The following is a 17,270-nucleotide window of genomic DNA, read 5'->3' on the forward strand; positions in this document are numbered from 1 at the left end:
CGCGGTGTAACGCAGTCTGTTAACGCCGCTATTAACCCTGTGTGACCAACTTTTTACTATTGATGCTGCCTATGCAGCATCAATAGTAAAAAGATCGAATGTTAAAAATAATAATAAAAAATGGTGCTATTCTCACCCTCCGTCGTCCACCGATGCGCACGAGCGGCGAGGCTGCCGCCAGCTTCCGTTCCCAGAGATGCATTGTGAAATTACCCAAATGACTTAGCGGTCTCGCGAGACCGCTAAGTCATCAGGGTAATTTCGCAATGCATCACTAGGAACGGAAGCTGCCGGCAGCCTCACCACTCGCGCGCATCGGTGGATGCCAGAGGGTGAGTATGCAGCGCCCCAGAGATCTGGTCGTTGCAGTATGACACTCTGCCACTAAGGGGAGTGATGGTACATCTGATGGCACTGAAGGAATTTTCCTGACCATGTATCACCAGAACACATTACACTTCACACTCCGGCCACTAGGGGGAGAAAAAGGCTTTATTTATTGGGCCACTCCTCACACTGGTAAAACTAGGGGCTGGGGAGGAAGTTAGTCAGAAGCTGACTGGGTTGGATTCAGGCAACATCCCGTGGCAGGGGGTGTTGCAGGGAGAAGACACAGGGGGTTCCCTGTCAGGCGTGGGAACCTGGCAGGTGCCTAGCGAACAGAGCAGAACGTTACGGAACCGCGCCTGCACACCCCGCGGCTGTATCCTAAGAAAGAGACAAGAAAGGAAGGATATTGTGGAACAGTGTAAACAAGATCAAGCAAAAAGGAGAGCCAGTAAGAGTCGTGCCGTGAGACCGAGGCAACATCTTACTGAGGCGTGTAGCCGGTGGCCGGAACACCGCGGGAGTAACTGACTTCAGGCCTTACTTTGAACTCCGCAGCACAGTTAATTATAGGTTGGCTGTCTACCTTAAATTTCCTAAGAAGACATAGGGGGCAACATTGGGAGAGGGGCATCTCTAGGGTCCCGGAATACCTCCAAGCCTTCCCGTCATACGGGTGCGTCCTAGCCAAAACATACTGGTGGACGAGAAACTAGTAACATCTGGAACAAAAGAGAAAGAGAGAGCTGTAGAGAACGAACGAATGAGAACAGCAGTTATGTGGCTGTGCTACATACTGTGTGGCTGTGCTACATACTGTGTGGCTGTGCTACATCCTGCATCCCGAACTCCCGACATCCTGCGACCAATCAGCGACAGACGCAGTCCAGCCGCGAATTGACGCGGGATTTAAACCACGCTTCGCTGATTGGTCGCACCCGGCCGGGTGCGACCAATCAGCAATATTGGCGTGGTATTTAAATACCGCTTCGGTCATTGGTCGCGGCCGGCCGTGAGCTACCAATCAGCGACAGGCGCAGTCCGGCCATGAATTGGCGCCAGATTTGAACCATGCTTCGCTGATCAGCCAGCCTGGCGTGACCATTCAGGGATATTGGTGTGGAATTTAACCCCCAGTCCCAGCACGACATATATACATACATTCATTCATTCATTCATACATATTCTAGAATACTCGATGCATTAGAATCAGGCCACCATCTAGTAATAAATAAATACCATACCGATTATAAAAGGTCATTTGTTTGGGGGTTTTGAGTGTCAAGATTAGTTTTGTTAAAAAAAAGCCTATTTTTAAAATATTAATTTGAGCACAGGCGTCATTCATTGACCCTTCCATTGATGGTACAGCCCACATCACCCTGTACATTTCTGTACAGCGCCGCTCTCTGCAACACTGGTTAGTAGGTAGCATGGTATTATTCTGCCTCCCTCAACAAGTAGATGTTAACCCCCACAAAAATCGGAATACAGACTCAAATATTAATTTACGGCTAAACAGAAAGATCAATCAGTCCCAAATTTGCAACATCAGTAAATCATAAGCTCTTGAAGGTTTTATTCCCTCCAGGTTTCAACTTTCTAAGACCTACTGTTCTTCAAGTGTTCACAAAAAAAGGAATTTAAAAGTATTATTTAAATCTCTTCTGGGTATCACAGGTGAGATATACGATAAGATTTATGTGCATAACAACTCAGAAATGTTAACTTTATATTGGTAGCAAACAAAGTTTAACCACGCACAACCAACAAACAGTTAAACCTAATAGACCTGATCTAAACTGGAAATTCCACTAGTAAGTTACAAAAATTCTTATATTTAACAATTTAACACTGCATATTTGTGCCAATTATATTGATTATCAGAGGGGTTCATTTGATGTTGATGTTTTAGCCTCTTAGATGAGATTTCACGAAACAAGTATGATCGATAAGAATATATTCTATTTTTATAATCGGCATGTATATTATTTTCACCAATTTCAGTGAATGCATTATATTATTCCTCTACAGATGCAGTGCAGTACAGCTCCTGAACCACAGTTTAGGAAATGGGTTGAAGACTGTATCCACCATTCAATTTCACAGATCAGTGAATTCACAAAAGGCTTTCATGAGCCATTGCAAGTCCCAATATCACAGGTAACTTCAACATGGAAATGTTCTGATTTAAGGTTCGAATTACTATTATCAGTGTCTTGTGCGACATTTTACTGTTTTTATATGTTTGAAAATGGCCGCACTTGCAACTTTAGTTTTTATTTGTTGTATCTGATTTTCTAATATGTACATTGGGGTCAGTCTATATCATTCATAGCCCCATAAAATAATAATAATAATAATTTTATTTATATAGCGCCAACATATTCCACAGCGCTTTACAAATTATAGAGGGGACTTGTACAGACAGTAGACATTACAGCATAACAGAAATCACAGTTCAAAATAGATACCAAGAGGAATGAGGGCCCTGCTCGCAAGCTTACAAACTATAGGAAAAAGGGAGACACGAGAGGTGGATGGTAAAAATTGCTTTAGTTATTCGGACCAGCCATAGTGTAAGGCTCGGGTGTTCATGTAAAGCTGCATGAACCAGTTAACTGCCTAAGTATGTAACAGTACAGAAACAGAGGGCTATTAACTATATAAAGTGTATGAGAACATGATGTGAGGAACCTGATTATGGTTTAAGTTTTTTTTTTTTGAATGGGCCACACAGGGATAGTTAGGTTAATGCATTGAGGCGGTAGGCCAATCTGAACAAATTAGTTTTTAGGGCACGCTTATAACTGTGGGGATTGGGGATTAATCGTATTAACCTAGGCAGTGCATTCCAAAGAATCGGTGCAGCACGTGTAAAGTCTTGCAGACGGGAGTGGGAGGTTCTGATTATTGAGGATGCTAACCTGAGGTCATTAGCGGAGCAGAGGGCACGGGTAGGGTGGTAGACTGATACCAGAGAGGAGATGTAGGGTGGTGCTGAGCCATGGAGAGCTTTGTGGATGAGGGTAGTAGTAGTATTGTACTGGATTCTTGAGTGGATGGGTAACCAGTGTAATGACTGGCACAAGGTAGAGGCATCGATGTAACGGTTGGTGAGGAATATGATCCTGGCTGCAGCATTCAGGACAGATTGGAGCGGGGACAGTTTGGTAAGAGGGAGGCCAAAATGCTGTCCTTAAAGGGAACCTGTCAGCAGGATTGTGCACAGTTACCTACACACAGTGTCAGGTCGGCGCCGTTATACTGATTAAAATGATACCTGGGGTGATGAAATCTGTCTTGTAGTTGTTGTTTAATTTTTTTTTCAGTTTTGAGTTAATGATATGCCCATGCTTGGGGGGCGCCTGTGGGGGGGGGGTCTTCATGTGGGTCTCTGCTTAGGTATTCATGTGTATGGCTTCTGACAGGTCACTGATCCCTCACTGACCTGCTCCCTAGTTTACATAATGAATATTATATGTACATACTGAAAAAAAAAAAACCCTTCTGCATGCAGCGCCAGCCATGACACCTGCGCTGCAGCATAATCTCATGTGTACTGTGTTTATAAGTAATGTGATTGAGTTTATAAAAAATCCATTTGAAAATGGCGCCCACTGCGCCTGCGCAGTAGCAGCTATCGGTGTATGTAGAGGTGATCCAATAGATGCTATTGCCCAGGCGCCATCTTGTTAGAGAACAAAAAATCCTCTTCCAAGAGGATTAAAATCCTTAATACCTGATGTGTTCTGGGATTAATTATCCTACTAACTATTTTCATGTCTGATTATTACTTTAATGTCTTTTTATTATGCTAACTTTAATAAGAATAAAAAATAGTAACTATTCTAAGTTGCACCATTTCTTCTTCCCCTGTGTTAGGAGCACATTCCAGTCATTGAACGTCAAATTCAGCAACTATTGAAAAGTTATAGTCCTAATAAGCTTTTCCAGGTGATGAGCGCTGTGAAAAGCACCCGTGAAATGGAACTCACTCTCAGTCGTGGTGATGTGGTGGCTGTCATCCAATTTGCAGACGTCAGCGGAAATAAAAACAGATGGCTGGTTGACACTGGAGGTACAGTTCAAATAAAGACTTTAGAGTGTATCTGAAGTTGTTTGAGTCATCATATACAGTCTAATAATTCTACAAATAATGTATGTCCTCCTACTGCAAATGACACAGTCACCAAGAAGTCCAGGAACAATAGAACTGGATGTATGCTTTCTCCGTTATCCAATTCCTATTTGGTTTGTACTATCCTTTCCTATATTCCTCTCTACCTTTGGTGAGTGTTTTTGTATGTAAGTTGGTTTTTGTAAGGGTGGTTTCACACTTGCGTTTTTGTCTGCAGCGTTTTTTTTCAAAAAAACGCATGCGTTTTTTTCCCTATATTTACCATTGAAAACGCATGCGTTTTTGTTTGTACACGTTTGGTCGCGTTTTGCAACGCATGCGTTTTTTTACTGCATGCGTTCATTTTCAGAAATGCAACTTGTAGTATTTTTGAGAGGCGTTTTTTGGACCAAAAAAAACGCATGCGTTTTCATGTGGTTTTTTGGGGTCAAAAAATACATTGGAGTCAATGGGGACACATGCGTTTTTTTGTGCATGCGTTTTTTTGCGTTAAAAACGCATGCGTTTTTATATTAAAAAACCAGAAAACACACTGATATGCCACCCCCCAACATAAAGGTGATAAAGGGATCCTAACCCTAACCCTACCCCTAACCCTAAGGGATCCTAACCCTAACCCTACCCCTAACCCTAACCCTAAGGGATCCTAACCATAACCCTACCCCTAACCCTAAGGGATCCTAACCCTACCCCTAACCCTAACCCTACCCCTACCCCTATCCCTTTAGGGTTAGGGGTAGGGTTAGGGTTAGGATCCCTTAGGGTTAGAGGTAGGGTTAGGGGTAGGGGTAGGGTTAGGGTTAGGATCCCTTTAGGGTTAGGGTTAGCGGTAGGGTTAGGGTTAGGATCCCTTTAGGGTTAGGGTTATGATCCCTACCCCTAACCCTAACCCTAACTATTTCTGTTTATAGTGGGTTTTTTACTTTATTTTGATGATTGGCAGCTGTCACACATTTCTCAGCATGCGTTTAAAAAACGCAAACGCATGTAAACGCGTCAAAACGCCGCGTTTTTTTCACCACATGCAAAAATGCATGCGTCAAAAAAACGCAGCGTTTGCACGCGTTTACATGCGTTTTTTCACCATGCTTTTTTTGCGTTTTTTACCGCAAAAACGCACCCAAAAAAACGCAAATGTGAAACCAGCCTTACCAGTTTGACTTACATGTTTATACACCAACATATCTGTCCCAGGCCTACCAGGAGAACAGTAAGGCTGGTGGTCCAACCCTCCTCACCTTTAGAGGCATCTTTAGAAGCAGGGATAGTTAAGGCCTCAAATCTATGGATGGTGCAGGGCCCCTTTCCCTAATTTCGTACAGTCACAGCGTGACATTTAATGTCTTGAACATTTAACTTTATAACTGAGACCTTTGGAGTATGAGCTGCAACTCTTGTTTTTTTTTGCAATTTTTCGGACTATTGCACAATTTGCCCTTGAGATAAATTAACTACAACGTCCACTCCTGGGAAGATTGTCAACTGTCTTGAATGTTTTTGACTTGCAAATATTCATTTTTACTTCAAATGTTGGACTCAAAAGAGTTTGGAAATGGCCTTATAACTCTTCCCAGACTGATTGACAGCAACAGTTGCCTGTCTTAAAAACATTGCTGATGTCTTTTCTTAGCATTGTGCTGACACATTTTAAATACTCACAAAAAGCAAACTGCCAAAACTTATGCTTTTATAGAGGTGGTCACACTTGCTGATGAGCAATTAATCAAGGGCATTTGATTAACAGAACCTTTTAGAATGCAAAGAGGATGTACTTAGTTTTTTTTAAAAAAAACTTTACAGAATAAATGAAGGCATACTTAACAATACTTGGTCAAAGTACCAGTATACTGTAGGATGGCGCAGGCCCCAGTGATAAAAGATGGAGGCAAAACACTGATGAACAACTACTCACACCTATCATCCATGGGGGATGTGTGGTCACTTCCTATTATTAATCTAACGCAAGTGCCGACTTGTCACATCGCTAGCGCAGATGGAGCATCTGCTAGCTCTATCTGCGCTAGCAGTGACTGACCCGGAAACGCTGCAGCCCGCGTTCCAGGGTCCGTCACTCAATGACGCCATTATGGGCGTGTGCTAGCAATGCGTCCGACATAGAACTTAATGGTGGCGTCAACAGACTACGTTACACCGCGTTATGCCGCGGTGTAACGTAGTCCGTCTAACGGACTGCCAAAACGAAATGTGAACCCAGCCTAACAGTCACAAACAGCACTTGATAGGCCCCACGGACTAAAATATTGTTTGTCATGTCATGATATTTGTCCCTTTGCTAGAAAAAATAATGCAGGAATTTATGAAGGAGGTTCCTATCGCGAACGTATACATAATTGAGGTTTCTAGATTATAATTTGTTTTTAGTAATTTAATACATCTATATGTTACATGTTTAAAATTGTCTGCCACATCAGGGACTCCACCGGCCTAAGGACTGCAGCAGGGCTCAGGTCCATTATGGACCACTCTATGGCATACTCTGCACAATGTATTAGACACCTGCACATAGTGCAGGATGTGTGTCTCTGAAGATCTTAGGCTTTGCACTGAGGAGGGGCAAAACCCCGAAACACGTGTCTGCAAATGGAGTTTCCGGTTTGGCTTCTTATCCTAAGTCATATGGCAAGGCTTGTGAAAAGACCGATTATTGACTCTTCGGATTGCTACATCCAATAGCTGGCACCAGATGTAAAGTCCTCTTCCTTCCCATGAGTCTATCTACTAGCTCTGGTCATTTCACACACACTATTTCTGGATCTGATTTTCACAAATGACTCCTATTGTTTCTGTATTAAACACGAACAACCCCTAATTGGAAAATGCTTCACTTTTCTGTGTATAAAACAAAAAGGAGGCATCACATTTGATGAAGAACAAAGCTACTTTTAGGATGTGTCATTCCTAAAGCTGAATTGGTGTCTTGGCCCTAAGCATTCAGTCTTGATGTGGTTAAAATAAATGCTATCTAATGTGAACTTTCACAATGGAGAGGAAAGGAGCGTCCCACCATTAATCCTCATCTGACCGCTCTTTTCAAGTATATTTTTATACTGCCGTTAATAGACCCCGAACTCGGATAGATACCTGTCAGATGACACAAAGCGCTCACACGAGAGAAGGTCAAGCAGATCTGGCTCTAGGCTTTGATTTATAAGCCAATGGTTTCAATAAAGGTCAGCACAAGTACTACGTGTGACAAGGGTGTCATCATGCCCCACTGACATTTCTACTGTCATTTTTCATGGTCCAGGAAGACAATCCACAAGCTCTTGATTTGTCATCTCGGATAGGTGAATTATGAAATATCAGCACTTCTAAAAATAAAAATCTCTGCTTTATATTGCGGTTGGTATGAATCGGTATATAGGCATAGAGCCGCCTTTTGTTCACCATCACAATGTCTAAGATTACCATCAAGAGAAGCGTACGTGTCATCCTTACTGACAGGCCTCTTCATGACATAACAATTCTGAAGCATCTTATCTTCGGGTCCTACATTGTGCCGTTCCCCAGTTATTCCTCCTAGAAGAGGAAAAAAGAAAAATTGGCAACTGGGTGTTGCCAGATGGGGGCGTGTCGGTCTGATACTGACTAACCAGCACTGACTATGTAGAGACAAACGCCTTTAACAAGGAAAATAGAAAAAATTGTCAATTTATTCCAAAATATTATGGGAGAATTACAGAGGCACGCAGACTTTTTATTACTGCACAAATCGGTATGGCTGCCGTACCGCGCATACTGTACCCTAGCTAGAATCTTCTGTAAGAAGTAAGTACACCCCTAGTGTGCTACTAGTTCTCAATGATCAGAGCTGCCTTTCTAGCCGAGCGCCAGTGCAGCTGGTTAACTCCATTGTATATAGAATGTAATAGGACTGACCATGGCTAGGCTGCAGTACCAATCTCAGCCTAAAAAGTATGGAGGTCGCTGTACCAAGTACTCACTGGCTGACACACACAGAAAAGGGCCCCTGTGTAAGAACAGACTATGGGGTCTTTGCAGTCCAATAGTTCTGTCATGACACAAGCTCATTGCTGCTTTGGGGGTGGAAATTGACCCCCCCTACCTCTTGGACCCTATACCAATGACGTGTCGTCCCCTGCAAGTGCCATAGTAAAGCATTTTAAGCTGTGCTTGATTTTGCCTCAAAATTTTGCACAGGAAAATGGCCACAGGCACATGTTTAGTTCTGTACTATGTTTTATTGTTTTTCTGTTGCTGTTTATTATTATTATTATTATTATTTATTTATATAGCACAATTAATTCCATGGTGCTGTACATGAGAAAACTGGCTACGTACAGAGTATTTATGCAGTTATTAATGCCGATAATATCTATTTAGCACAAATATCCGCTCAGACTTTTATTAGGGCAATTTCATTTTTTTTTTTTTTTTTTTTACAACAGGATCAAGGGGTTACGTTCTGTGCAGCAAACTCCAGCCTTACCAAGAAGCACACAGTCCTGCACGTTCCCAAAGTCCAAGATGTACGCAAAGTTCCCTACTGACAGTGAAGGCGTCGGAAACAAGGAGACACTCCATTGGAGCGCCCGTGTGCCCATATCCAACGTCCTTACCAGTCCCGGATATCAGTACTGCCTTCCAGGTGAGCTGAGTCTACTAATGTCAGATATGTCGGGAGGATATATTCCATGTTAACCCTTACCTTTGGTAACATCCATTATGTCTGAAGCTAGGTGTACAGGTGTACCTTTCTTTAATTTTCCTTTTTGTTGCAACATATTCTAAAATATGTGTTGCCAGGTTTCCAGCCTGAACCAGAACAAACAAAAACCCCTTGATTTTACAATTCACATAAGATGTATTTGCTACATATGTTTATATGTGGCCACCCAGTGGATGTAATGTGCACTGCACGTGGGCCAATGCAAATCCATATCTAAATCTGCTACCTTGGCTGTATTGTCTGTGTGTGCTATACAAGACAAGCACCGGCAGTCTCAGATTCCCAGTCAGCCATACACTATTCCAGGCCCTTTATATTATGAATCTATCTACTCCAATAGGCAATTAATTACAGACTTGGAGGAAACCGCTCCATTTAGTGGGTCCAGGACATGTAAAGGAGCAATGATATTCATGCACACAGAACAAGCTATTACCAATCATTATATGCTCATCAGAATTGATGTCTGACTATCTAAACTGGGTATAAAAAGACCACCAATATACAAACATGTAGTCGATCAGTAGTTGGTTTCTGCTCAGCCTTTTTATTGCATCCAATAAATCAGCTTCAAGAACTAACTCTTCTTTTGATGCCTAATGTATGTCAACTGATTGTAACAAGATAATTAATAATATAATCACTTAATATTAAGTGATTGGAAGTGCTGCAAGACCCCTGCCCGATGTCTCAATTTCAACAGTGTCTGTATGTATGTGTATTTATGATATATGTATAAATAATATATACAAACATACAGGTATAGTTGAATCCAGTGGAGGCCAGAGAGTCATAATGTATCATATTGGGCTATCCTAATGTGTGGGGAGAGACTGTGGGGACATCATATTGTTTGTATGTGGGGGAGTGTGAAGGCCATCATACTGTGGTGGGCATCATACTGTGTGGATGGACTGTGCAAGACCTCATTCTGCGTGAGGAGACTGTATGGGCCATTATACTGTGTAGTGCCATTAAATTATGTGTTGGGCAGTGGGGGCCATTGTACTGTGAGTTAGGAACTATGGGATCATCATATTTTGTGTAGGGGCACTTTAAAGGAATCATACTGTGTTGGGGGCATAATATTGTGTTGAGTGGCAATTGGGAGCATTATACTTTGTTGGGGGTCACTAGGGATATCAGATAATGTTGGGGGCACTGTTACAGCATTATAATTTATGGGAGGCACTGTAAGACATTGTGAGGGCATCTAATTTGTTGAGGGTAGTGTCGTGTCATCATACTGTATGTGTGTGGGATACTGTGGGGGAAATTCACTTTGAGTTATCACCCCTGTGTGTGTAAGGGCATTTTGAGGGCACCATACTCTAATAAGGCTTGAAAGGGGTATTGGAATGGTTAAAAATTCAAAGGGACTTCAATATGGGGACAATTACTGTGTAAATGCTACAATACATATCCCTCTCCCTATCTGTAAAAGTTGGGAGGTATATTCTTCTCTTATTGCAGCAAAGAGGTAAATTTAGCATTTGCAGGAATTTAGTTATGTTAGAACATTATTTTATTGGCAACTATTAAGACTAAGAGTGGTTGCTCGAAACACGTAGACCCGCTTCCTATCTTCCATTCTGAATGTCTTTTTTTTACTCTTATTTTTAGTGGTCGCCAATAAAATAACGTTTTAACATTGGTGTCTGCCCTTGTACTTGCGGTGATCGGTGTCTGCCCTTGTACTTGTGGTGATCGGTGTCTGCCCTTGTACTTGTGGTGATTGGTGTTGTGGATTCTGTTTTTGGGCTCCCTCTGGTGGTTACAGATGGTACTGGGTGACTTGTGTTCTCTGCGGTCTCTGGTGTCCACCTGTTCTATCAGGATATGGGAGTTTCCTATTTACCCTGGCTTTCTTGTCATTTCCTCGCCGGCTATCAATGTAATCAGTGTGTCTTGTTACCTCTGCTTCCCGCTTCTGTATTCTTCAGGACAAGCTAAGTTTTTGATTTTCCTGTTCCACGTTTTGCTTAATTTTTGGCTTAGTCCAGCTTGCAGATATGTGATTCCTTTTTGCTGGTTGCTCTAGTGGGCTGATATTACTCCTCATGTTCCATGAGTTGGAACATGAGTTCAAGTAATTTCAGGATGGTTTTTTGTAGGGTTTTTCGCTGACCGCGCAGTTCACTTTTGTATCCTCTGCTATCTAGCTTTAGCGGGCCTCATTTTGCTGAATCTGTTTTCATAACTACATATGTGCTTTCCTCTCATTTCACCGTTATTACATGTGGGGGGCTGCTATTTCTGTGGGGTGTTTCTCTGGAGGCAAGAGAGGTCTGTGTTTCTTCTAATAGGGAAAGTTAGTTCTTCGGCTGGCGCGAGACGTCTAGAATCATCGTAGGCACGTTCCCCGGCTACAGCTAGTTGTGTGTTGAGGTTCAGGATCGTGGTCAGCTCAGTTTCCATCACCCTAGAGCTTGTTTTGTTTTTTGTGCTTGTCCTTTTGTGATCCCCTGCCATTGGGATCATGACAGATTGGTGTCTGCCCTTGTACTGGCAGTGATCGGTGTCTGCCCTTGTACTGGCGGTGATCGGTGTCTGCCCTTGTACTTGTGGTGATCGGTGTCTGCCCTTGTACTTGTGGTGATCGGTGTACTCCCTTGTACTTGTGGTGATCGTGGTCTGCCATTGTACTTGTGGTGATCGGTGTCTGCCATTGTACTTGTGGTGATTGGTGTCTGCCTTTTGTACTTGTGGTGATCGGTGTCTGCCCTTGTACTTGTGGTGATCGGTGTCTGCCCTTGTACTTGTGGTGATCGGTGTCTGCCATTGTACTTGTGGTGATCGGTGTGGTGTACTCCCTTGTACTTGTGGTGATCGGTGTACTCCCTTGTACTTGTGGTGATCGGTGTACTCCCTTGTACTTGTGGTGATCGGTGTACTCCCTTGTACTTATGGTGATCGGTGTCTGCTATTGTACTTGTGGTGATCGGTGTATGCCCTTGTACTTGTGGTGATCGGTGTATGCCCTTGTACTTGTGGTGATCGGTGTCTGCCATTGTACTTGTGGTGATCGGTGTATGCCCTTGTACTTGTGGTGATCGGTGTATGCCCTTGTACTTATAGTGATCGGTGTACTCCCTTCTACTTGTGGTGATCGGTGTATGCCCTTGTACTTGTGGCGATCGGTGTATGCCCTTGTACTTGTTGTGATCGGTGTACTCCCTTCTACTTGTGGTGATCGGTGTATGCCCTTGTACTTGTGATGATCGGTGTATGCCCTGGTTCTTTTTTGTACAATAGGTAAAAGGTTTTTGCTGATGACTGGAGACAGTCCTAAGGAGTGTTAAGTACTTAAGAAATGATGTATTTGAGGTCATTTTGTTGCTCAGCCTGTTTTGTGCCTTGTTTTTTCAATAAATACTTGCTTCCTTGTATATAGTTGCTACTTCACAAATTTGGAAACCGATTTTGTCATTAAGGCTATTCATGACCTATATTCCTGTTTTTACTGTACCACGTGTGATGTACTGTACATAGAAGGGGCGATTAGCTGAGTCATGCACACAAAGCACATTCGTGCTATCTTCCCATTGTCATGAGTGTTTTCATATTTGAATGTCAGATAATCTTCTTGGTACCACCATAATCTAAAACTGCATGATTATTGTGAACGAGTGATCCAAGGAATGCTCGTATCATGATAACCATACAGGCGGCCGATCATCCGACAAGCGAGAAATACACTCGTTAGTAGGGTTTAATAATCTTTTAGATTGCCCAAAAGATGTTCGCTCTCGGCAGCACATAGTCCTGGCACCACAAGACCTATTTTGGAGTATAAATGCTGAAGTTTACCACTGGACGCTCACAAACAATTGTAAAAATGACTTTAAAAAAAAAAAAAAAATCAACTACAATTTTTTAAAGTTTATTATCTCCTTTGGCAGGACTGGTGGGGTAAAATTGTGGCCCTGGTTTAAATTCTCTAGTATGAAACAGTCAGCACTATGTGTTTCGCCCTGACTTTGCTGCTATCCTGCTGCATCTGGAGTAGATGTCATCTGACTTTAGGGGTCCCGGGTATCCGATCCCCACTGATCTCATACTAATAGCCTATTCTAAGGAAGAGATATCAGTTCTTACATGGGTTGTCCACTACTGCACATCCCCAGCTGAATCAATTCAGGACCACTATTAAAATTAAAAAAAACAATGGATGCTCCCTTCCTGTATCGGTGCAATTCCGCTCCGACGAGATAGTAATGGCTGCCGCTAAACAGCAGCTGCTCATTGGTTGTAGCTGGCACGTGAGACGTCATGTCACGCTCTGGAAATGTCACTGGAATGGTGTCAGGAGGTGAGAATCCATTGTTTATATGCTAAAAAAAAAAATAATAATTACTGAAAAATCTTATATGAAAAACACTATAAAAATATACTTTGATGACATTTAAAAGTAGTCAAAAAGTGTTTGTTTTTTTATTAAATGACTAAACCCAATTACAAGGTAAGATAATTGATAGTAATACATTATTTTCCAACCACATCTACATGTAGTAACACAAGTATGGTTTTCTCAGTTCTCCACAATATCCAATATCGCCAAATATTAATTGTTATTTCATGCTCCTCAGATTGTTGCCGGCTACTCATTTACGGCTCGCAGCCAGTATGAGGTCAGTATTACCGAGGGGGAGCCAGTGACTGTACTGGAGCCACATGATAAGAATGGAAGTCCAGAGTGGAGCTTGGTAGAAGTGAAAGGACAAAAGGGCTACGTACCGTCCAGCTACCTGGTGAGAATACCTGTGCAAGAACTATTCCGGAGGACATCAATAGGAAATTACACACAGAGCAGCTAAGCTACTCCAACGATCATCTCCGCAGATTTACTGTGGTGCACGCATAGAAATCATTGGATCTCTGATTAATAAAAAAATAACCTATATACGGATGCCGCTGGTTTAATGTGACATAAGCAGAAACTATCATGTAACCAAACATAATACTGTGTGTTCTGCTGTATAATCCTCTGCATCATGAAATAGGACACTCCATATAATGTTAACATTTGCAAATAATTTTAAAAGGAATCTGTCACTAGGTTTTTGTCACTAATCTGAGAGCAGCATAATGTAGACACCCTGATTCCCGTGATGTGTCACTTATTCGGCTGCTTAGTGTAGTTTCACTAAAATCACAGTCTTATCAGCAGGAGATTATCACTAGAGAACTAGTATACCTACTGCCAGGTAGTCAGGCATATAAATAAGCTCTGTGTAACCCCACCCCATCACTGATTGGCAGCTTTCCGTCCACCTACAATATTCGCAGACAGCTACCAAACAATAGTGTGGGCGGGGTTATACAGAGCTCAGCATTCAGGGAACTGCTAGGCCTGGCGCAGATAAACAGTGATTTTGTCAAAATGACAGCATGTAGCTCAGTAAATGAGACATGTTGGAATCAGGGTCTCTGCCCTTACGTTAAGCTACTCACAGATGGGGTAGCGCAAACCTGGTGACAGATTCCCTTTAAGCATGTGCTGTGAATAGATGGACTTTATAAGTTACACTCCTCTTCCTAAGCTGACAAACCTGTATGGCTTTGTAATTTGAATTTTAATAACCTCAATTGTACATTTACAACATTTTATCAGAAAAGGAGGTATGACTACAAAATAAGCAAGTTGATCTTCTCAGATTGAGCAATGATCCAGATGTGCCTAGCGCCTAATATTTTTCAAACCCTGACAACCCCGTTATTGGCTGGCGATTTAATAAATACTTCTTTACACTGTGTCTGAATGGACCTTTTTCATTTGTTTCTGATATTATATTGTCTCTTTGTAATTATGAAGAAGCCCGAGACCGGACACCATACGCACAGGGTGCAGTTTATTAGCTGGGCAGCATGGTGGCTCAGTGGTTAGCACTGTTGTTTTGCAGCGCTGGGGTCCTGGGCTCAAATCCCACCAAGGACAACATCTATATTCTGCATGGGTTTCCTCTGGGTTCTCCGGTGTCCTCCTACACGCCAAACACATAGTGATAGGGAATCACACACACGTGGTAAAAATTGTTGGTACCCCTCGTTTAATGACAGAAAAACCCACAATGGTCACAGAAATAACTTGACTCTGACAAAAGTAATAATAAATTAAAGATCTATGAATATGAACAAATGAAAGTCAGACATTGCTTACCAACCATGCTTCCACAGAATTAAAAATAAAATAAAATAAAACTCCTGAAATAGGCCTGGGCAGAAATGATGGTACCCTTAACTTAATATTTTGTTGCACAACCTTTTGAGGCAATCACTGCAATCAAACGATTCCTGTAACTGTCAATGAGACTTCTGCACCTCTCGACAGGTATTTTGGCCCACTCCTCAAGAGCAAACTGCTCCAGTTGTCTCAGGGTTGAAAGATTGCCTTTTCCAGATGGCATGTTTCAGCTCTTTCCAAAGATGCTCAATAGGATTTAGGTCAGGGCTCATAGAAGGTCACTTCAGAATAGTCCAAGGTTTTCCTCTTAGCCGTTCTTGGGTGTTTTTAGCTGTGTGTTTTGGGTCATTATCCTGTTGCAAGCCCCATGACCTGCGACTGAGACCAAGCTTTCTGACACTGGGCAGCACATTTCTCTGTAGAATCCCTTGATAGTCTTGAGATTTCATTGTACCCTGCACAGATTCTAGACACTCTGTGCCAGATGCAGCGAAGCAGCCCCAGAACATAACAGAGCCTCCTCCATGTTTCACAGTAGGGACAGTGTTCTTTTCTTGATATGCTCCATTTATTCATCTGTGAACATAGAACTGATGTGCCCTGACAAAAAGTTCAATTTTTGTCTCATCTGTCCATAGGATATTCTCCCAAAAGCTTTGTGGCTAGTCAACATGTAGTTTGGCAAATTCAAGTCTGACTTTTTATGATTTTTTTCAACAATGGTATCCTCTTTGGTCGTCTCCCATGAAGTCCACTTTGGTTCATACAACGACGGATGGTGTGATCTGACACTGATGTTCCTTGAGCTTCAAGTTCACCTTTAATCTGTTTAGAAGTTTTTCTGGGCTCTTTTGTTACCACTCGTATTATCCATCTCTCTGATTTGTCACCAATTTTCCTCCTGTGGCCACGTCCAGGGAGGTTGGCTACAGTCCCATAGATCTTAAATTTCTGAATATTATGTGCAACTGTAGTCACAGGAACATCAAGCTGCTTGGAGATGGTCTTATAACTTTTACCATTAACATGTTTGTCTATAATTTTCTTTCTAATCTCCTGAGACAATTCTTTCCCTCGCTTCCTCTGGTCCAAGTTGAATGTGATACACATCATGTCACCAAACAGCACAGTGAGTATTTGTAGCCCTATATACAGGCCCGCTCACTGATTCCAAGATTGTAGACACCTGTGATGCTAGTTAGTGGACACACCGTGATTTAACATGTCCCTTTTGTCACATTATTTTCAGGGGTACCATCATTTCTGTCCAGGCCTATTTCATGATTTTTTTTTTTTTTTTTAACTCTGTGGAAGTATGGTTGAAAAGCAATGTCTGACTTTCATTTGTTCAGTTTCATAGATCTTTTATTTAATATTACTTTTGTCAGATCAAGTTATTTCTGTGACCATTGTGGGTTTTTCTGCCATTAAATGAGGGGTACCTACAATTTTGACCACGTGTGTATGTCTCTGGAGGCATTCCTCATCTGTGGATCTGCTTACCTTATGGATTATGAGTGTAGTTGTGGCTGTAACTCTAATTTGTACAGTACTATGTAAGGAGGTGAAGCACAAGAGTCCGGGGGCGGTTACCTTCTCGGCTCCGTGCCTGGAACCATTGAGCTGTGCTACAGGTTCCCCAGGGGGCAGACTTAGAGACCCGGACAGGAAGGAAGCCGGGCAGAGAGCGGGAAAGGCCCGTGCACTAGGGTCAGAGCAGTGGTCAGAGCAGCGTGAGCAGGATGCAGCTGCACTCCGGGAAAGAGAGAGAGCTCCAGGTCAAAGGACAAATACAGGGAGATTGCCCAAAAAGACTGCATCTTGTGAGTACATGAAAGCAGACTCTGCTCTGACTGGAGAGGGGCGCCTTGACACCCATGCAGAGACAGTGGCCCGTGCAGAGACTG

At 42.5% G+C, this 17,270-nt stretch overlaps 1 protein-coding gene across 1 annotated transcript in view; it reads left to right on the forward strand.

Annotated features, from left to right (window-relative positions):
• The window catches only part of ARHGEF37 (Rho guanine nucleotide exchange factor 37), a 138,060-nt gene extending 123,127 nt beyond the window's left edge, over positions 1–14,933 (forward strand). Inside the window, exons 12-15 of the mRNA XM_069764153.1 lie at positions 2,362–2,490; positions 4,213–4,408; positions 8,899–9,098; positions 13,769–14,933. Coding sequence (XP_069620254.1) covers positions 2,362–2,490; positions 4,213–4,408; positions 8,899–9,098; positions 13,769–13,996 — 753 coding nt within the window. The 3' untranslated portion in view covers positions 13,997–14,933. The remainder of the gene's footprint in view (positions 1–2,361; positions 2,491–4,212; positions 4,409–8,898; positions 9,099–13,768) is intronic.
• Positions 14,934–17,270: the final 2,337 nt, after the last annotated feature.

The sequence above is a fragment of the Ranitomeya imitator genome, chromosome 4 (genome assembly GCF_032444005.1).
Source record: "Ranitomeya imitator isolate aRanImi1 chromosome 4, aRanImi1.pri, whole genome shotgun sequence".
Classification (NCBI taxonomy): Eukaryota; Metazoa; Chordata; class Amphibia; order Anura; family Dendrobatidae; genus Ranitomeya; species Ranitomeya imitator.